This window comes from Panthera uncia, chromosome C2 (genome assembly GCF_023721935.1).
Source record: "Panthera uncia isolate 11264 chromosome C2, Puncia_PCG_1.0, whole genome shotgun sequence".
In the NCBI taxonomy this organism is placed as follows: Eukaryota; Metazoa; Chordata; class Mammalia; order Carnivora; family Felidae; genus Panthera; species Panthera uncia.
Genome location: NC_064810.1, coordinates 119,813,153 through 119,835,810, shown reverse-complemented (window position 1 = coordinate 119,835,810; position 22,658 = coordinate 119,813,153). Strand labels below are relative to the sequence as shown.

The following is a 22,658-nucleotide window of genomic DNA, read 5'->3' as shown; positions in this document are numbered from 1 at the left end:
CTTTTAAGCAATTATTCTTCTGTGTATAGGTGGTTGAGAACCACTGCCCTAGCCTATTAACTCTAAGTTAAAATAAGTTAAAATAGCTATTCTCTTTGTTTCTTCTCACTTTCAAAACTTAATACCTCACCCTCAGAAAGCCTTCCTCTTCCTTTCCCTGCTGGGCATATTAATCTAGCTTGTATAGCATTTGCTTATTAATATAGTCTGTTGAATGGTTTCAGTATAATTCTTTTTTCCACAACTGGTTATCAAATTTCTCAGTGGCAGGTGCCTTACCTTCTTTCTATCTACTTACTCTGCTCAGTTTTTATACAGTAAGTATTCAATATAGTAAATGTTAAATGAATAGAGAGAGAAGTGGTAACAGGCTAACCATTTTAGTACCCTAAAGGAGGTTAGGGTGACAAATTTTGACAGCATTTCACAGGAATGGTTGTATGAGATAATGTAGCAGTACTGAGAGAATTGTCTGATACCAAGAAAGGACCCCAAATACTAGATGGGGAGCTGCATTTCTCATTGGGAATTGAATTTGCTGGTAAAGATGGTAAAATGGAGGATATCGAAGATCATAGTAGCATGATCATATGAAAATAAATGTAGAAATTATACTGTAGTCTTTAAAAGTTTTAGGAAAGAATCTGATTGGAGTTCTTTTTACTATCATTTATCAGTCTGTGCTGTGTCAGGAAAAACAAATGTTCACAAGTAAGAAAAACTGACCAGAAAAGCACAACATCATAGTAGAAACATATGGGTTTAAAAGTCTAAGTTTGCTATACAGATAAAGTACTAGACTTTGAAAGACATTTCCTTTCTAAATAACATTTTTCTCTTTCAGGGTGATCTTGGAAAAAGAGGGGCCTCGTTCCTTGTTCAGAGGATTAGGCCCCAATTTAGTGGGGGTGGCCCCTTCCAGGTAAAAATAATTTTTTTAAGTTAAGCAAAATTGTGGCAGTCTTTCTTGTTTCAAGCTTAATGACAGAAGATGCTGAAGAGAAGTCAAGGTGGTAAGGATAAAGCACTAGGGTGTAAAGAACAGACATCTGTAACCATCCAAAAAGATGGGCAGTTTGCACCATGTGGAGGTCATTGGGAAGCAGTTTTTGTACCAAGTTTCAAAAGGCAAAAACCAAACTAAAGGAACCAGCAGTGAGAAGAATACCTAGAACTCTAGAACTAACCGTATTTTTTGGATTCTAGGACAAGCTAAACAGGTAGAATTGTTTCATTGCCTATTAAAGAAACCAAAAAGGCCATAATACATTAGTCATTTTTCTCTGCGGTCCTTTTGTCTTAGACTTTCTTCTTCCATGATAGAATACTGTAGAGTTCACATTCAGAATGAAAATGCAAATCTAGCTCTCTGTATCCCATGTACTAAGTCCATGTCTTATTATTTATTGGGTTTCAGGTTTTTATGGGCTCTTTTCTCTCTTAAAAAACTATACTAAAAATATTACCCTTACTGTAGAAATTTAAAAAAATGTATAGCATAAAGCTTGACATTCCATCTTAAACATATCACCTCTTGTGCTGTATGCCTTCCTGCAGATACTTACTCTTCTCTTTACAATAACTATCGCTAAAACAGTTTGGTGTATAGTCTTCTGTTCATTTTTCTGGCTTATCGTGTATGTAAAATATATAGTATGTATACTTATCACCATTTACATTAATTTTTTTCTTTTATAAATTTACTTATTTAAATTCAAGTTGGTTAACATACAGTATAGTATTGGTTTCAGGAGTAGAACCCAGTGATTCATCACTTAGGTACAATACCCGGTACTCATCCCAACAATGCCCTCTTTTTTTTTTTTTTTAATTTTTTTTTTTTTTTAATGTTTATTTATTTTTGAGAGAGACAGAGACAGAATGTGAGTGGGTTAGGGGCAGAGAGAGAGGGAGACACAGAATCCAAAGCAGGCTCTAGGCTCCGAGCTGTCAGCACAGAGCCTGACATGGGGCTACAACTCACGAGCTGTGAGATCATGACCTGAGCCAGAGTCGGACGCTGAACCAGTTGAGCCACCCCGGTGCCCCAAGTGCCCTCCTTAATGCTCATCACGAGTCTAGCCCATCTCCCCCACCCACCTCCCCTCCGGCAACCCTCAGTTTGTTCTGCATTTAAGAGTCTCTTATGGGGGCCCCTGGGTGGTTCAGTCGGTTAAGCGGCCGACTTCGGCTCAGGTCCTCATCTCGCGGTCTGTGAGTTCGAGCCCCGCGTCGGGCTCTGTGCTGACAGCTCAGAGCCTGGAGCCTGTTTCAGATTCTGTGTCTCCCTCTCTCTGACCCTCCCCCATTCATGCTCTGTCTCAAAAATAAATAAAGTTAAAAAAAAAAATTTTTTTTTTTTAAAAGTCTCTTATGGTTTGCCTCCCTCTCTGTTTTTGTCTTATTTTTCTTTCCCTTCCTCTGTGTTCATCTATATTAATTTAATCATATTAAAAGTAGTTCATGAAATTTGCCTTGAAGCTTTTTCCATTGGAAATCATGTAGGTTTTTTTTTTTAATTGCATAGTATGGCTATTCTGTCATTAATAAGTATTCCCTTACTGATAAAACTTTTAGATTTATCAGATTTCCACATTTTTTTCTGTTAAACAGTGGTTTTGTCAACATAGTTGTACTTTTATCTTTGATTATCTAAGCAAGTGTATTTCTTTATGATATTTACTTAAAAGTTAAAATTTCTATATAAAAGAACATAGGCCTATTGTAAAATTGTTCAACTGCCTTCTAAAAAGGTATCTCATATTTTTATTCTCAAGTAGTGAATTAGTTGCTCATTATCCATATACTACTCATGTTGGCAACTATTCATGTCTTTTAATACTTGCTAAAGAGACCAAACGTGATTTTCACTGTTTTGATACACATTTGTTCAATTTTTGGTATAGTCACACCATCATTCTTATAATTATTTGCCATTTGTATATCACTTCCATGAATTACCTGTATATATTCTTTGCCTGTCTTCTCATTAAGAGGTCTTTTTTCTTTTGTCTTATTCATTTCTAGGAATGCATTGTATATACCTCTTCATAATTCATCATCATTAAATGTATTTTTTTTCTTACTCATAAAGTAGAATGTTTTTGTTTTGTTTTTGAGAGAGAGAACACGAGTGGGGGAGACAGGGAGAGAGGGCATCTTAGACTGGCTTGATCCCATGACCCTGGGATCATGACCTGAGCTAAAATCATGAGTCAGACGCTCAACTGATGGAGCCACCCAGGCACCTCAGCATGTTTCATTTTAAATTATATTAATTTCCATTTTTCTTCAGCACATTAAAAAAGACTCTGGCTCTTGTACTTGTTTGCATATTATGTTCCTTATTAGACAGATAATCAGGATTGTTGGGAAGTAATAGGATATTTGATGCAGCAAGCAGGTAATTTAGAGCCTGGAAAACAAAACAATGAGGAAGTAGTTGAGATGCATAGAGTCACAGTCAATAAGTTAATGGGAAATATTTACAGATTTAATGAAATGTTTACAAACATTAAAAAATATGACATGATAGGGCTGATTTCTTTGGAATTGTGTCTATTTAAGGATACTGTGAACTACTCTGTGTATAACGTAGATTAGAATATACCACAGTATCTCAAATTTGTTTAATATATTTTGATTAATTGGGTCAGTTCTACAACCCTCTCCTCACTTAAAAAAATGTTATATATATATATATGATATATTGTATCTTAATAGTTTATATTAATATAAACTAATTATATTAATTACATACTTAATATTTTTTTAAGCGCTCATGCCATATTTACTTAACTCAAGTGTGTTTAATTAAGCTTTACCATTACATAAGCCTTCTAGCCTTACATGTTTTCCCAATATCAAAATCTTCTACAAATACTTTTTATTTCAGTTGCTGTGAAAGTATTGGGGCTGGGGTAGTGAGTGTCTTTTTGTTAGAGGATGCTTTGCATTTGATTAACTTTACATCAAAGTTTGTCTTTTTCTTTCTTTTTTTTTTTAATGTTATTTTGAGAGAGAGAGAGCATGCAAGTGGGGGAGGGACAGAGAGAATCCCAAGCAGGCTCTGTTCCACTGGTATGGAGCCTGATGTGGGGCTCGAACCCATGGACTGAGATCATGACCTGAGCCAAAACCAAGAGTTGGACACTTAACCAACTGAGCCACCAGGCGCCCCAGAAGTTTGTCTTTTTCTTAATGAGTCATTGTAAGAAGTACTTCAGGATCTTCACGGAAAAAATACAGAAATTATAGAAATAATATAGAAATTAACCTGAGGTTATGTGAGACTTGGCTAAGACTTTGTTTTTAGATTTCTCTAAAATTATAAAGATTAATTTACTTGTCATTTAAATCTTATGAATTTAAGCAACATGCTTGTTGATAAAATTTAAATCTTTATTTTAGAGCAATATACTTTGCTGCTTATTCAAACTGCAAGGAAAAGTTGAATGATATATTTGATCCGGATTCTACCCAGGTACACATGATTTCTGCTGCAATGGCAGGTATGAATATCTAATATTAAAAGGCAAAAAAGTTTCCAAAAGCTAGAGACTTAATACTGAATTACGATGAATTTACATTGTACATTTGTACTTTTAAGACAATGTTCTCTTCATTGATTAGCATCTACAAGCATAATTCTTAAATTTATTAGTATATAGTAAATTTCATCAGGAGGTATACGTAAAATCTGATACCAGTTGGCATTTTTGTAATTAGGTTTGTGATAGCATACAGGTAATATAATATTTACATTGTCTTGTGTAGTCCACTGTATATTTAGTGATCATTTTTAACAGTTTAAAGAATCCAACCATAATTACATATAAATAAGTTATGGAGCTGTAATTTACTCTTCTCTCCTCAATTTCTGTTAGTGCCTTTTCCCTTTTTGCTGCATGTTTTGGCTTCTGTCTGAAATGTGCCGGCAGTTCTTGGTAAAGTATTCATTTTGTCCTGTGCTCAAATGCTGAAGTTTTTGTGATGTATTATTGTTAACTAAGAGTCACTAATTTATGTATTTTGAAATATATGTTTAGCATTCCATATAAATCACACTAGATAGCACTTGAAATTTAGGCAACGGCTATGTGTACATGCTTGCTGTAGAAATGTTTTCCAGGGACTCTTCTATCATCATTATTGGGTATATATGATTCTGAATCAAAGCAGCTAGTTCTGGGCCTCTGCACTGCCTTAAAGATAAACTAGGAGATTGATTTGACTAGTCTGGTTTTGGAATCATTTGTTGCAATGCGTGTTAGACAAAGCCACGACCTTTGTTTGGTTCATTCTCTGCAGTTTTCTGAGATTCATTGCGCATTTAACCATACCTCATGTTTCCAAATTATGCTATGACTTTATTAAGCAGATTATGACTACTTTCATCAACTGTTGAGCAGTAAATGGAGTGTCAATTACATGTTTAATGAGTGCTTTAAACTGTTAACCATTTTCTGTTTAGAAATAAATTGGATCAATTTGAACCACATACTTTAACAAACTAAGTGTAAGTTGGAAATAACTAATTTCTGAAAGGTCAATAGCCGTAATAATCTACCATATACTTTACAATTATTCTCAAGTCTTTTTATGCTCTGTAATTGTTGACTGACTTGTTGAAGTTTTAAAGCTGGAAGGAAAAACCTTAGAGGTCAAGGAGTAAACTACTCTTATTTACCCATGAGGAGAGATCTTGGGCAAGTTACACAGTTTGTATGAACCTCTCTTACCTTATCCTAGGGATGTAGATTGCGCTACAAAGATTTGGATTTTGAGAATTAGTTCTTTAATACCATAGAGATCATCTAGTTACAACCAGAATTTTTTTTAATGTACTTTTTTATAGATGTTGAATATGAATAGAAATGATTTTCCCTCTACAAATTTGAGTGGTATAAGGTAAAAGTTAGTGGCTAATTTCAAATTATATAACCGCTGTATTAGGATCTTTAAGAATGTATTTCTGGATTACCAGTGTTCATGTTTTTGTTTTTTAAACCCAGAAAATTATTAAAGAAATGTTAATCTTTCTTTTTTTTGTTTTGTTTTGGAAGACCTGAAGTCAAGAAAGTAGATGAGTGGTCATTTTTATTTGAGGATAGTTGTTACATATTCAGTGGTGCAAATTTAGGGTTTCAGAATATCTTGATTCCCAATGGAACATCTTTTTTTCATTAGGATAGCTCATCAGAATTTATTACTATTTTTGTATCATGTTGCAAAGAATTTCAGTGGAATTGTCATTTTGTACTTTTTTCTCAAATGTGTACAAATGTCAACTCATAGTTTTATATCTATACGTTGATATGATTTTCCAACTTGAATTCCTTGAGTTTTTGTAAATTGATGGTCCTATTGTTCAGAGATTATTACACTATATACTTATTGTGTAATTTGCAAATACTTCTTCCATTTGTTTGCAGTTACATTTTTCTGAGAATTGTGCTTTCAGAGCTTCCTCGCACTATTCATGAGCATTAACACTTAGCTTCGCAGTTTTTATACATAACTACATGGTTGGTGAAACTGAATGGTCCCTGTGCAGACTCATTAAGGGAGCCTTTTGCCCCCTTCATTCTTGAAATAATCTAGACCAGATTGCTCTGGTTTTTCCTCAGCATTACTTTTAGAAGTCTTCTAAATATGAATTGGGGGTACAAAGTGCTTAGAGGCAGTCATGTGAAAAATTGTTTTTTAACTGGCTATTAAAAAAAATGCTAACCTTGTCATGTTAGTATCAAAAAGTGCACTAAAATAGACTGTAATGATATTGCCTGCAAGATTTTGCCACATCAAACAAAACATTAAGGATTTACTAGTAGACCTTGTATGTAATTTTTATTCCAGATAGCCTGTTGATTTTGTATTTTATCCTCTTGAACTCAAGTGTTCAGATAGTAAAACTTTTTTCTCAAAATGACAGTTAATTTAAGGTGGATCTTATTCTGGTTTTAGTGTTTCAAGAGAAGACTATAGGAATTTATAAACCTAAATCTGGAGGTATAAATTAAAAAATTATTTCCAATTGGAAGGCTATTTAATCAAATTAAGTATTGTTGAGTCTTTATGTTTTACCTGTTTTTTTTTCCCTTCCCTACATGTAACCTTTATCAGACTGAGAGTATTTATTTCGTTGAGGTTATTTGTATGTTTTTGTTTAAATGAACTTGCTTATCTCTATGAATATCCCTAGACACAAGTATGCATACAAAAAATAGTATCGTTTCTTTATAGTGATTCCTAATTTTCAAAAGTTTTTATCTGGAATGTATATGCTTTTCTATACAACATTACAGATTTAAATGAAAAGAATTCTGATTTTTATTGGATTAGATATTCAAACATTATCACTATATTTTTAAAATACCAATAATGTAATCATTTGTCATTTATAGCCTACCTTATGGGTCTTATTTGCTTTTATTTAGCATTCACTGTTATTTTTCAAAATAAATCTTTCTATCTGACTTAGTTTATTATTAAAGATTAAGTTTTACTCATTACAAAGAAATTTTGTCTTGCCTATATAAAATATATTTTTTAATATTTTTCCATGGCAGTTTATTCAGCCAAATGGATATTTAGACAGATGTTTTGTGTGTTTGTATGTAAACATTCTTCCTGTTTTTTGTTTTGTAGAACACAAGAAATTAAATATAAAATAATCCAAAATATTCCATAAAAATGGATGTGCAATATTATTGGCCATAGTGCAAAGGTGAAAGGTATTATTCTAGCAACATATACTTTATTTTATTTTAAAAAATTATAAATTATTACAAAATGTTACTTGAATATTCTGGGTTTTTTTTTAAGATTTACTAAGCAAAAAGGATTTACTAAGTAAGCTGATGGTTAAAGTATAGAAAATTGTGATTTCACCTCTGATGGTAGATAACTATGATTAGAAAATGGGATATGATAATCCCTTCTAAATATTTTCTTAGATTCCCCATTGACAAGGTTAGCATTTTTTTTCTTTAAGGCAAAATTCATCTTTTAGGTAAGTATTTGGACTCTGAAACTGCTGCAGATGGCAGAATTTTCAGTACTCGGTGCATTTTTTTAAAAAAATTTATGGCCCATTCTGATATTCCTTTTTGTTTTTTAACTTAAAATTTTCAAAAAAGTTAGATCTCACAGTAAATATTTCTGAAATCCTTCCAATGGGATTCATTTTGTACACATGTTTCTGATGAGGTCACTGCTTGTTGTTATGATACAGAAAAGCCTGTGTCTATTTTAGGCATTTACTGTACATTTCTCCCGAGAAAAGAGTGAGATCGTGTCATCTCATGCTCCCCATCCGCAGGTCACTTCCTGTAGAAATATGGACTAACTTAAACCTCGTGAGTACTGATCTGAGCATCTCTTGCAGCCTCTAGTTTTAAGAAACACACCCTGGGAATTTATGATAGCTATGGAATTAATAGAAGGCGGGAAGAACTTTTATTTCCTGAATTTGTGTGTGCGTTCTGAGTATTTTATAAAACTTTAATTCTGATCCCTTTATACTATTCCTTCTAGAAGGAAGAATGGGGTAATTTTTCAGTCATCGTGTAATAAAAGCCTGGGGTCTTCAGCTTGGCCATAATAGCCTTGACCTCCAAAGAATTTGATGACAGTATTTAAGATAAACATAGTTGTAAAGGTATACCATCCTACAGCTTTCAGGAAAAATAATAGTTCTCTTTGCTTAGCATAACATATTTTAAAAGTCTAATACAGTGCTCTCTATTCTCTTGTCTGTTGATACTAGCTTTCTACTTCCTTGCAAAAATAATCTACCTACATTACTTTCCAATAAATGCAGGTTAAGAATATGTGGGATCTAAGCTGTTTTAGTTTTAATTGGGTTTTTTTTTCTTATAATTTTAATGTATTTTTCTTAGAAGGTTAGGGGGGCTTTGTTCTTACAGAACTTGATGAAATAAAAAGTACAGAAAATGCAATACTACAGGTATCACTCACTTAATGAAATAAACATTTTCAGCAAGTTTCCTATAAGCAGGATTTCTCTTAATCTGGTTTACATTATCAAATGGAGTCTTAGATGAAGCAGAACTCTAAAAGTTGCATTTTGAAAATTTTAAACATTTTTCTAATAACATTCTAACTGTACTACTCTACATACTAACTATAACAGTATGGCCATTGCCACTTTGCTTTAACTGACTAGAGCAATATTCTTATTATCTTACAAGTAGATCCTTCAGATACCTCTTAATGTTTAACAGGTACTCAGAATATTAATATGAACTAGCATATTACCAAAATTTCACAAAATTTAAATGCCAAAATAAAAAGCTACAGTGAATATCTAAACTTCAGGGATTATTCCCAGTATCTTTGTCTTAGAAGTAGGAAGATCTGTTTAGCTTTGGCTGTTGGCGAACGTCAAATTGCCCTACCATGTATAATTCTAAGTTGGTGACAGATTTTTGTTTCTTCCCACTTCTTTCATTTCTTGAATTAATAGACTATGTTTTTATAGATTGAATTAGCCTAATATCTAGTTAGTTTAATAAAGTGTGGTTAAGAGAATGTAATAGCATCAAATTCCAGGACTAGAATTTTAACTATGGTAAGGCCAATAGCTAAAAAGCTGTGCATTATGCCTAGATTCTGTCTAATGGTTCGCCAGCATTTAGGCTAGTGTCTTCATTAAGATCTGGCTTTTTATTGGGGGATTTGAGCCAGAACAACTCTAGTTAAAGCACAAGTTACTGATAGTAGCAGTTATAGAGGGATAAGATGGCAGCACTCTCTTACCTGAATTTTAATGTGTCCTGTTCTATAGATCAGTTTGTATCTGGAAATGAATTTTAGTTAAGTGAGAAATACCTGTTGTTTGCGCCCTATCATTGTTCATTAGTGTGTACAGAATAATTTAAAATTTTATTCACTGATATTTAAAAATTAATTTCTAGTAATAATTAAATGCAACATTTTAAAGTTTACATATGGTATTTTTTTCAGCTTTTAATTGAGGAATTTTGTGACTTGGGAGAGTATCAAGTTTGGGTACTAAGTTTATTTTTTAAAATACAACTAATATTAAAAAAACTTTGCTCATATTTACAAATAAAGTATAATAGATTGAATGAGATTTTTACCTAGACAGGTAAAAGTTCGGCATAAGGATTCCCAGTTTTAGGCTTTCAAAATTTAATGAAAAGCAAATATTTTTTCTTAATTTCCACAGGATAATTAATAAAGGCTATTGTGAATAATGCAGAATATTTTGTTGCCTTGTGCAGCTTTGTGGGCTTTTACTAATAAACCCCCTAATATTGCTATACAGATATTTAGCTAATAATAACTATTTAAGTTAAAAAACAAAGAATCATCAATTTAGGGGTATGGCCAGAATACTATCAGGTGCACATTTACCTTAAAATATAATTTGAATGTATTTAGTTTGAGTTTTTCACTTAAGAAAATGAGAGTCAAGAAAAGAAAAAAAATTCTTTTAACTTTATTCTCCTTTAAGCTGGAACATGCAAGAAAAATCTTTCCAGAATATTTAAACTGATCTAACAGGGTCATATTTTTCTTCTCTTCTCCTTTTCTAAGAATTTATATATGAAAAGAAACTCTTATTTATTAAAAATGCTCCTGACAGCTGGTCCAACACTTTAAATTTTTATTATTTTAATACTGGCACATAGAAAATTGTTTCCATACTAGTTTTATACATATGTATGCAGTATTAAAAGCACTAAAGAGAAATGGAGACTATAGAACTATTAGAAAATTGGGCAAGTTATCAAACCAAATTTCTATTCCATTTATCATGTTTTATAAATAGATTCAATTTTAAGCATCTTTTTGTGAGACATCTGGCTATTTCTACGGTGTTAAAACAGTGGATTAAGGGAATAACGTTTGAGTTAGCTAACTGTCTGACATTATGGTAGGGAAAAGAACCTATGAGACTAAATACTACTTTGTACAATTTAGTAAAATTATTTTGCATTTTAGATATACCCATAGTAACTTCAAAAGCCAAGGAAGGATAATGATTGGTTCTGCAGTATATGTTAACTTAGAAACCAAAATTATTTTTAAGTGCACCCCAGCATTTTTCTTTCTGAATTCACTTTACTCACATTAAATGTGCTGGTTATATTCCACCTTTCTAAAAGCTAGTTGATAGAAAGTATTAAAACAGTTAAGATCCTTAGACATTTCTGCATGTAAGTTTCACTGAATTTAAAGGCCAGTTGAATAAATCTGGCTTGATAGAAGTAGTTCTGTGAGGTTTCTGTAGTGATCTTCAGTGTTCACAAGCAATATATCAAAGCCCTGTTTTATAAAGATGAAGCAATCTTCATAAATTCCCGTTTTCAAGATGACATTTCATGGGCTATTTTTCAGTAACAGTAGGAAGATAGCAAGTAAAAGATATGCAATAGTCTAGAGACCCTGTTCCAGAAATGTTAATTTACTAACTAGAATGAGCCATCTTAGGTGACCACCCTCTGCACTGATAATATATAGTACTTAAGTTTTAAAGTAAGTTAGAACTACCTTCTACTCTGAGTTTCTCTCTTAAGTGTCTATAAGTGAGAGGGAAGTTTCAGTTTGTTACTTTTCGAACTTTTGAATTTTTGTATGTGTTTAAGTGGATGAAAAATAGATCTTTCCTATTAACCCTAACAGAAACCTTACTTCTGTGATACCATTATTTTAACAGTATTAGTAAGCATACGTTTATATAAAGCATTCATAAGGGCAAACAACAGTCCTGTTATACAGCCCCATTAAGATCATATATAGTAAATGCTGGCCTTTAGGTAGAATCCACTTTTAAGATAGAGAATTGTGATTTAAGGATGTCAAGTAGCTGTTGTAGAGCTTGCATGCTAAAAAGCCCTAGAATATACCAAATTTCTATTAGATTTGTCTGTAAACATGGGGTTTTAAATTTAGCTTAGAGTGTAGATGGGTGCCCCAGAGAATATTCTGAATATGGTGGGAGAGGAATTTATATATAATCAGAATTTGCTCTTAAAAGAATTGTTTAGTTACGGTCAGAATTTGAGAATGTAGATTGGAAATAAACTACAAACGTTCATGATTATATGGGTTTGTAAAATAAAAGTGTAAAGTATACATCACTTAATAGTTTAAATATTTATTATGCATTTTCTTTAATATAGATTTATATACTATTTAAAACCTTTAACTTAATAGTTCTTCATTTTTACCAGAGTTCATTTTAAACATGTTTGTTTAGGTTTTACTGCAATCACAGCGACCAACCCCATTTGGCTTGTAAAGACTCGGTTACAGCTCGATGCAAGGTATGTTAATTCATTAAAACAAAATTAAAGTTGGTTTCAACTAATTTTTTCCTATAAGTTTATATGTGAGATTTCAGTGCCATGTATCTAACTATGTTTTTCCCTTTTTTGGCTGCTGAATTTGCTTTTTTGTTTGGTTTTTGAAACTTGGGTCTGCCATCAGAAGCAAAAGTGATATATATAATAGTTGGCAATATGACACTTGCTAAGGAAGAATGTAGATTATGTGTTTCTATTTATGTATTTATTTATTTGCTTGCTTATTTCCTTATTATTTTATTTCTTGAGAGTGCACCTGAGAGCAGGAGAGAGGCAGAGGGAGAGAGAGAATCTTAAGCAGGCTCCACGCCTAACGCAGGGTTTGATCTCACGACCCTGAGATCCTGACCTAGCTGAAATCAAGAGTCAGGAGCTCAACTAACTGAGCCACCCAGGTGCCCCTATGTGTTGTGTTTTTAAATAAAAGGAAAAGAATGTATATTAATCTAGGCCAAGCAGTGATAGTTTCACTACATGAATGATTATAATCAACCACCCAACAGTTAACCGACAGGATCAGCTGGTCTAGACTGAATCTTTGAGGAGCATTGCTCAAATTTAGTAGCCTTGTGTACAGAGAGGCCTGGCATGGGATTTAGCTCTCATATATTCATAGACTTGATCTGTTACCACTGACCACTTTATGGTAGCACAATTCATTCATTTGATAGATCTATGTTGAGCAGATACTGCTATGTTCTAGGGATATACCAAGAGACATTGGGGACCAACATTAAGTGGAATAGTTAGGGAATGTTGTTTTGAGCCCATTTTTAAGCAGAGGCAGTGGTCTGTGCAAACCTCATAGGTCTTGAGGTTAGGGCCTCTGGTGTGTTCTGGGAACTGAGCAAAGGCCAGAAGCAGTGCAGTTTAGAGTCTTCCCATCTCAATTCCTGTTGGCCTTTAGTATGGACGATGGGAAAAATAATACTTTTATGGAAAGATGATCCTGTTGGCGTATTATAACAATAATAATGAGACTTTTGAAACTTTCAGCCTTTCTGAAGTAGACTATAACAGATTTCCACCTTTTTTACATTTTATGGCATGGGAAAGTAGTGTTATATCTCAGACTATAAATAAAACTGATATGAGAAATCATTAATAATTATGCCTGCTTAAATATCTGTTGTTTACATTTTATGTTGAACTGTATGCTATTTGGAGACTTGAAATAGCTCTAATTCTTGTTTCATCTGAATAATTTTTAATGAAATCCTAAATGGTGAAGCAAAACTCAAAGTTTATTTCTTTTTTTTTTTAAATGTTTATTTATTTTTGAGACAGAGACAGAGTGCGAGTGGGGGAGGGGCAGAGAGAGAGGGAGACACAGAATCCGAAACAGGCTCCAGGCTCTGAGCTGTCAGCACAGAGCCCGATGCGGGGCTCGAACCCACAAACTGTGAGATCATGACCTGAGCCGAAGTCGGACGCTTAACCAACTGAGCCACCCAGGCGCCCCTCAAGGTTTATTTCTTAAAGCTAAGAGATCTGAAAAGTAGTGGCAGCTAAAACAACCCAAAGGTTAAAGAAATGTGAGATGCCGGTCCATATTATACTACTATAAGCTACCAGGGGTATACTGCAGGATGTTATAAGGTGGATCTGTAGGGGGTCCTGAGAAAAGTATGGCTTAAAACTCTTATTATTTTTTTCACTTCTAATTTTAACGCACAACAGCACACGTTCTTAGGCTTGGGAGTGGTGGGGAATGGGGTGGGTTTGGGGTAATAGTGAAAGGCTGGTTTGAGGATGCTCATTTATAACTGAGATCAAGAACAGAGCTGTGTTTGTATATTACCCTTTGGACTTGTAGCATTTTAACTTCTTGTGAAGAAGTCTCTGATGGCAGAAACTGATTACAATTGGTTGTATGGATCACTCAACTGAGAAAGTATTCATACAGTGTCATTAGTTGAGGATAGTCATTAGCTCTAAACAATAATTAGTTCATAAAACTGGAGGAATCTGTAGGTTATCAGGTGGGTATCTTAATTGTGTTTTTATTTTATGTCTGAAACAGGCTGTATTAATTTATAAATAGGTAAATTTTCTATTTTTTTCCCTGTAGGTAGCATTTAAACCCATTTCTTATAGGTAAGGTTTTATTGGGAGAATCATAGTATAAAGTAATATTTTTACAAACTCAAAATTGTATATGTATAAGAGTAAATGCTGTGCCATTAAGTAGCACTAAGGAAGTTTTATTGGACACAATACTCAATAACTACTTGATAACTATAGAGATCCTCATTCACTTTTCACCATGATACTGGCTGTTGCCTTAAAAGGATCATAGGAAATTTGACTTTAATTCTCATAGTCATTTTTAGGGAAGAACTGAGTGGGTTTGGAAGAATCCCTCAGACGTACAGATACTAGATTAATTGTACTTGCTTTATGATACACTGTCATCACTGGTGTCTCAATCACTCTTTTATGTTATTAAGTCCAGAAGAAATCTTCTTATTTGAACTGGATTCAATGTGATGTGACGGTTTGTTTTATCTTGAGCTGCAGTCACAGCGTATTTAGACTAAAGGATTTTCTTGCTTATCCCTACAATACAAACTTCAATGAGGACATGAAACTGAAGATTTAATATACTGTATTTTGCATTTGTAAAAGAAAGTATTTACATGTTACCCATCTAATATGACAAACTTCAGGCAAAAGAATAGGAAATCTAAAACGAATGTTTTAAAATTTTGGTTTCACTTCTTCATGAGTTACAGAGGATCATTCTGTACTGGAGTGGCAGATTTCGTCTATACTTTATTTACCTTATTTAAAAACCTATACTACTTTATTAATAAGATTTTTCCTTTTTGCTTTTCAGGAACCGTGGGGAAAAACGAATGGGCGCTTTTGAATGTATTCGTAAAGTGTATCAGACAGATGGACTTAAAGGATTTTATAGGGGCATGTCTGCTTCATATGCTGGCATATCAGAGACTGTTATCCATTTTGTTATTTATGAAAGTATTAAGCAAAAACTACTGGAATATAAGATTGCTTCTACAATGGAAAATGATGAAGAGTCTGTAAAAGAAGCATCAGATTTTGTGGGAATGATGCTAGCTGCTGCCACCTCAAAAACTTGTGCCACAACTATAGCATATCCACATGGTAAGAGATGTTTGAGTTTATAGGAGTAAAATTCTTTTTTTTTAACATTTTTTTTTTTTAATGTTTATTTATTTTTGAGACAGAGCATGAACGGGGGAGGGTCAGAGAGAGGGAGACACAGAATCCGAAACAGGCTCCAGGCTCTGAGCTGTCAGCACAGAGCCCGATGCGGGGCTCGAACTCACGGACCGTGAGATCATGACCTGAGCCGAAGTCGGCCGCTTAACCGACTGAGCCACCCAGGCGCCCCTATAGGAGTAAAATTCTATTAATTTAGAAATTTTCCCATGTCAGCCAATGGCCCACTTATTAGCACATTTATAATTTTATTGAATTCCAGTAAAACAATATATGGTTTCTTAGGAGTTCATTATAATGGGATTAAATCTGTAAGTAACGGTTTTAATAGGTCAGTATATATTATAGTAGCATGGTGGTGATTTAGCATGGGCTTTGGATAGTCACATTTCAGCCCAGAGTCTGTCAGATTATAGCCAGGTGGCTTTTGGGAAAGTTTCTTTAAATTAAAAAAAAAAACTATGGATACGGTTATGGTATGCTAGATACTTTATATACGTTAGTGCTAATCTACAAAAAAATTTCTGTTAAGTACTTAACCATCTCTGTTGAAGTCTAAGCATACTAATACATACCCAGAATTTGTCTTTATTTTCAAATGGGAAACAAGAAATGTTAAGATTGAGTTGTCCAAGGTCACACAGCTTACTCAGATCACATACCTTTTTTAGTGGAGGAGCCCAAATTTGAAATCGGGTCTGTAATCCCAAAGGCCAGCCTATTTTACAGTATTTCATGTTGGCAAATAAGTATATATGATTTATTTCTCTCTGAAGTTTTACAGTATTAGCGTATTTTATTAATAGATGACAAAATTACTTAAGAATTCGTCTTGCGATGTGCTGAGGGTTTGGGGGTTTTTTTGTAACTTTTATTGTTTTGTTTAAAGGTAGCCTTTGATTTTGTTGTTTGGGGTTTGTTTTGCTTCAGTATTATTTTTGTTCATTTATTTTTGAGAGAGAGAGAGAGATTGAGCTTAAGCTTGAGCAGGGGAGGGGCAGAGAGAGAGAGGGAGACACAGAATCCAAAGCAGGCTCTAGGCTCTGAGCTGTCAGAACGCATGAGCTATGAGATCATGACCTGAGCTGAAGTAGGACGCTTAACCGACTGAGCCACCCAGGTGCCCTTTTAAGATGTTATTTTTTAAGTAATCTCTGTATCTAGTATGGGGCTCGAACTCACAACCCCAAGATCAAGAATTGCATGCTCCACTGACTGACCCAGCCTGGCACCCCCGCTTTGGGATTTTAATCTAAATGCTTCACTCTTGTTACACTGATGAGCATTTAGCTTCACCCTTGTGAAGCTAAAGCCCTGTAATTAAAGCTATATCAAGACAAATGAAACAGGGCTATGAGTAAAATGAGAATTTTACTCGTAAGATGTAATTTACGAGTAAAACCAAGTCTAACCAATTTGCACTGTGAAGTTCTCTCAGTTTCCTGAGGGAAGTTCCTAACTTCTTTCTTTAAGAGAAGTCAAAAGAGGACAGTATCAGCATTGTTTAGGTTCTGGCTCCTATGGGATGCCTAGAACCATGGCCTGCTAAGGTGAGAGACAGAATTTTAGAATTGTAAGCACCTTGTTCCTTTCAGTGAGATGACGTCACTACAAGAAGAGGTAACTTATAAACAATATTTTGGAGTGGAATATGTAAATGGCATTAATTTTTAAGAGAGGACACGAGATTTCAGATATTAACATTTGCAGTGAAAATGTCTCTAGGCCATTTCCCTCAGGCCCATCAGGAGTAGTGTGCTGGAAAAACAGACTCTTCAGTAGAGAGCTCTGAATTCTTGTCCCAGCCTCTCAACTGACTAAAACCTCTCAGCAGTCCTGATTCCTCATCTTTCAAAACTAAGAAATACGGACTAACTTATACGTAATCTTTTAGATTTCTTAGAGCTCTAAAACTTTACAATTTTTGCTTAGTTGCTTCCCAGATGGAACCTTTCAGCTGATTGGCTAGTATTTTGAACATATCCAGCCTCATGAACATGAGATTTCTTGTTGGCATTTGTGGACCAAATAGATTAGTTGTGGTGAATAGATTAGTTGTTCTATTTTTTCATTGTAGGGTCCACTTAAAATCTTTTCTGTCACTATATCTTTGTGTATTCGTCCTTGATACCACCTACATTCCTTTTCCTGTCTCTTTACCTTTTTCTTACAAAATCTATTCTCCCCTTTGTCTATATTAGTATACAACTGATACTTTTGTTTTATTCTTTTACCATTCAGGAACCTATGTTATAATTACCACTTACCACTAGTGATTTTAGCCAGCTGACTTAGAAGTTTGGTGTTAGTGGGGCTCCTGGGTGGCTCAGTTGGTTGGGCATCCGACGTCGGCTCAGGTCATGATCTCATGGTCTGTGAGTTCAAGCCCCGCATCAGGCTCTGTGCTGACAGCTCAGAGCCTGGAGCCTGCTTCAGGCTCTGTGTCTCCTTCTCTCTCTGCCTCTCTGCCTCTTATGCTCTGTCTCTGTCTCTCTCAAAAATAAATAAACATTTAAAAAAAAAAATTTTTTTTTTTAAATAAAAAAAGTTTGGTGTTACTGTAATATAATCAGTTTCAATCAGTTACGCATTAAAAATCACTCCTTATCCGAAGTGTACACTTAAAAGACTGGTAAATGGGATATGCTCAGCATTAGGAGGGTATAAAGATATCACTAATGTTTTAAAATGACTTTTTTCCCCCTAAACAGAAGTCGTAAGAACAAGACTACGTGAAGAGGGAACAAAATATAGATCTTTTTTTCAGACACTGTCTTTGGTTGTTCAAGAAGAAGGTTATGGGTCTCTTTACCGTGGTCTAACAACTCATCTGGTGAGACAGATTCCAAACACAGCCATTATGATGGCCACCTATGAATTAGTGGTCTACCTTCTCAATGGATAGCAACTTCAGGCTGCTGTATACTATGAAGAGGGAAGACCAAAAGATGACAGTGGACCATGCAGTATCGAAGCCAGCATGGTGGACAGAAGAAATAGTTTGGGAACATGTAACTATGCCTAAAGGAAAGTTTGGTTGTAGGAATTAAAGTAATCATAATAACCGCATTACTTGGTCTTTTCAGTAATGTGAAAAAAACCTAGGCTGCCCAAGAAAAAGCCTTTAGAAGCACTACTTCCTCCAAATTGCCATTTTCTCTACCATGTCCATGGGACATAGTTGCATTTTGTTGATTTATGGCACAATATAGTGTTTATTCCATGAGCACTTTTTCAGTCTTCTAATAAAGCCATCCATAATTATATAAATATTGTAACTATCCAAAGATAGTATTGACAGTCATAAATGTCTTACCTCTGGCTTCTGTGTAATTTCTGTAAAATTGTAAAATAACAATAAGTGAGATCCTTAGTATTGTTTTCACATTTCCTTGAGAGGATCTGGAATATTTTAAAGTTAATTATTTGGCATTATTCATCACTAGTTTTGACAGCTAATGAAATAGTATCTAAATATCTTGCGTACTTTTAGCTTTAAAATGTTTTGGTTTCCACTGCTAACAGGAACATGATGTTTAGCATAATGTGGACACTTAAATTGTTCGTTAACATATCAAACTCAGTGGTAATAGTTTGGGACAGAAGAAACCAGTAAAATGTTGATTCTTGGCCATTTCAATAACTTGAGCATGTCCTCCGATCTTTTCTATCTTTATGATACGTGAATGACTTCAGTTGTCTTTTCAGTGGTTTATTAGTTATGGACTTAAGTTATCATCTATCATACTTAGGTATTATTTTCTTAAAGTGGAAAAAATTTACCACTTCTGAATCTTTCTCCATTAGGAATTTGAACCTTTGAATTATTTCCAGATGATCAATATAAATTGCATTTATTTTGTAGAGAAAATGGTAATTTTCAGCTTTGCTGTAATAGGTTTTTTTTTTTTAAGGTGGCATTATAAATATCTGGGGCAGTATAAACATCGAAGAGGGGCCCTTTGCCATCTGATCGAACAGGTGGTGATCCTAATTGACTTACAATTTGTAAATGAACAAACTGCTTTTGACAAGAAATGTATGCTATCCTAATTTCTTGAATGGTAAATCATAGAAAGATTCAAGTTAATTCAGATTCAGTGTGCTAACAGGATATAGCTTTTACATTTTGCTGTTGAGTTCACCTGTACCTCTTAATACTTAAATGTATTATATGTATGGCCTTTATGAAGATGTTTGCTATAATTCTGTTAAGAGACTTTGCTAATGGATGTTGCTATACTGGTGTATAAAACATCTACAATTAAACTCCAGTGTGGTACTCATTTCAGTATAGATGAACTGTACATTTTGTGCAATGGCTTTATCTTAAGAATGACTCTTTGTGAATGCACTTTGTGGCCTTTTTTGGGGGGGTGGTGGTGGGGTGAGAGTAACAGAGAATTCCACTTTAGGATTATTTTTTTTTAAACATTGGTCATGTATTAGGCAGAAACAGTGTTCAACAAAACATTTTTCTGGGTTTTAGATACAGTGTTTTGGAGATCTTTAATAACATGAATGTTTTACATATTCTATGTACGCTCTAGTGCCCCTAATATAGAAAATTGTAGCACGTCATTGCAAGCTTACTCTGTTGTCACCAATGAAACACAGTGCCCTCTTAAATTCCTCACCTTCTTAACTCATTATAATCAACAGTAACTGGATGTTTTTGAGGTGCTTTGATTGGAATTTAAAAATATTCCAATCTCTTTGGAGACCAAAGGCAATTTCAGTTTCATTACCTTTGGGATTATTCATACCTTTTATGGTGACTTTTAGCTTTGACATTTATTGTGAGAAACATGCCAAAAAAAAAAAAAAAAAAAGCAACCCAATAATGGGAGTTCTAACTTAAATCTGTAGAGAAAGTCTCAATCTAGAGTGTTTGCCTTTTCAGGTGCCACTTATACTGCCTAATACAGTGCCATTTGCCTTGTGAAGATGCATAAACATTAGTTGTGCTGAATGTAGGACAGACATTCTCCCTAATCTTAATGATCTCAGTACACCACAGATAAGATTAAGAATGATCTGAAAACCAGCAGCTAAGGAACATCTTATTATTTAGCTGTAGCAAATTCATAATAAGTGTCCTTCAAGGATGAACATGTATTCTATTCTGGTTTGTATTTAGCAAGTAAAACTTATGTTGACCTTTAGTGCATTATATTCTGCTATAGAGTATTCTCTATGTACTGGAAGAAAAGATGTTAAGAGTCTTTTTTACTCTTTTTTTTTTTTTTTTTAATGTTTTTATTTATTTTTTGAGAGAGAGATTTACAGACTGTGAGCAGGGGAGGAGCAGAGAGAGAGGAAGACACAGAATCTGAGGCAGGCTCCAGGCTCCCAGCTGTCAGCACAGAGCCCAACACGGGGCTTGAACCCACGAACCGTGAGATCATGACCTGAGCCAAAGTCGGACGCTTAACCGACTGAGCCACCCAAGCGCCCCAGATCTTAGAGTCTTAGATTTTGTTTCTTTGTACAACAACTGGAAAGGAGCAATGAAGCTTTTTTTTTTTTTTTTCCCAAAGCACAATCTGCTATAGTTTACTTTATGTGTGATAGAGATAATTTTTAAAAAAAGACTATATATAAAAGTTGTGTATAAAATTTGTCTCTGAAACATTTCTTTGGAGATTTTTTAATTGATGCAAATGTTTAAAAAAATGCATACTTAAAGGATTGTTTGTTTTTTTTAACTGTTTTGTTTTCATCTATTTTCTATCAGATGACTTTTTATTTCTTGCATAGAGATAGGCAGCACTCTTCAGACTGGTCTGTACTTTTATTATGCAGTCTTCTCAGAAAATTGAATTGAACTTATTCACGTTAAAGAAGTAGATACTGAAAGATATGCTCATAGAGCAGCAGATAGAACTTTGGTACCTGTAGCACATAGACAGTTTGCTAAATCTCAAAAGTCCAAATCTGAGAACTACCAACCCTGTGACTGGGATATAATACAGTGCTTTTAAATCGAGGAAGAAACAAATACTGTATCACCAAAGCTTTGTCTTAATTTTCATTACGTATGTAACTTTGTGGAACCAACCTTCCTAGATTGGGCCCACAAGTAATTTATTTACAACTTTGAAACTAGGATAGAATATTGTTAGATTAATTCATCCAAGCTTTTGTCTCTTAAAACCTAATGCCCGTTGCGGACTAGCATTATTGTATTAGGACCAGGTTGTTAAAAATGATGAGTGTTTACTCTTTTACTGGAGTATAAACATGTCAGCGTTTTTAGATTGTTTGAAATCCCTAAAATACCAATTTGAACTTGAAGGATGTAAGTGCTAGAAATCAATCTATCCCCTTACTCTTCAGCATTGTTCATGCCTATCTTTTGTTGTTTACATGCTCTTCTGCCGGGACTTTAGTACTGTAGGGACCCCTTTTGGCTTAATAAATATAATAGATGAGCCTTTCTGTCTACTGATCATGACTTTAACATTCCTAAGAATAAAGGTATTTCTAAATGAATTAAATTAGAAGGAGTTTTAATTATATGAAGGTGTTTAATACAATGTGCATTCTGCCCATTCAAGTCTCTTCTCCATCATCCCCTTACACTTCTTGTTAATCTAAACACTGCTTTTTAGGCTATCCCTTTTAGAAACTGAGAATTCTGGTTTCAGTTTTTACATTAAAAAACATTTGAATGTGTACCCCTCATATGTGAACAATTATGATCTATTAGTCATAGCTAAATAATCAGCTTCAAAGGAGTTGGTATCTTTTGACCGTTTACGTGAGGTTTGTTATTCTTGCATTTTGTGTACATGGCTGTAAATTATGTGCATTTATTCTATTTATGTTAACTAGCTGAATTTTATTTGAATTGTTAAATTAAAAAATTAAAACATCCTTATGAAAATATGGGGGTTTTTTCCTATAATGTATTCTAATATTATGGTGAGAATGTTATCATACTTTCTTAGGACTATGTGAAGAACAAAAGTGCATTGCCATTTTCAAGGTGTTAGGCCCCCGTCTGCTAGACATATAGTGATGTCTCTAGAGGAAACAAAAGGTCAAATAATCGAATTCCCTTGTAATTCAGTAAGGTATTTCTGTTCT

General features: G+C 34.1%; 1 protein-coding gene across 1 annotated transcript; it reads left to right on the top strand.

Moving 5' to 3' along the window:
* Positions 1 to 824: 824 nt before the first annotated feature.
* On the top strand, positions 825 to 21,452 carry SLC25A36 (solute carrier family 25 member 36; the record flags this gene model as incomplete). The annotated part of the gene is made up of 5 exons (XM_049629210.1): positions 825 to 922; positions 4,411 to 4,511; positions 12,254 to 12,320; positions 15,199 to 15,488; positions 18,278 to 21,452. Coding segments are annotated over 5 exons (750 nt in total), but the record flags the coding sequence as incomplete, so codon positions are not given.
* Positions 21,453 to 22,658: the final 1,206 nt, after the last annotated feature.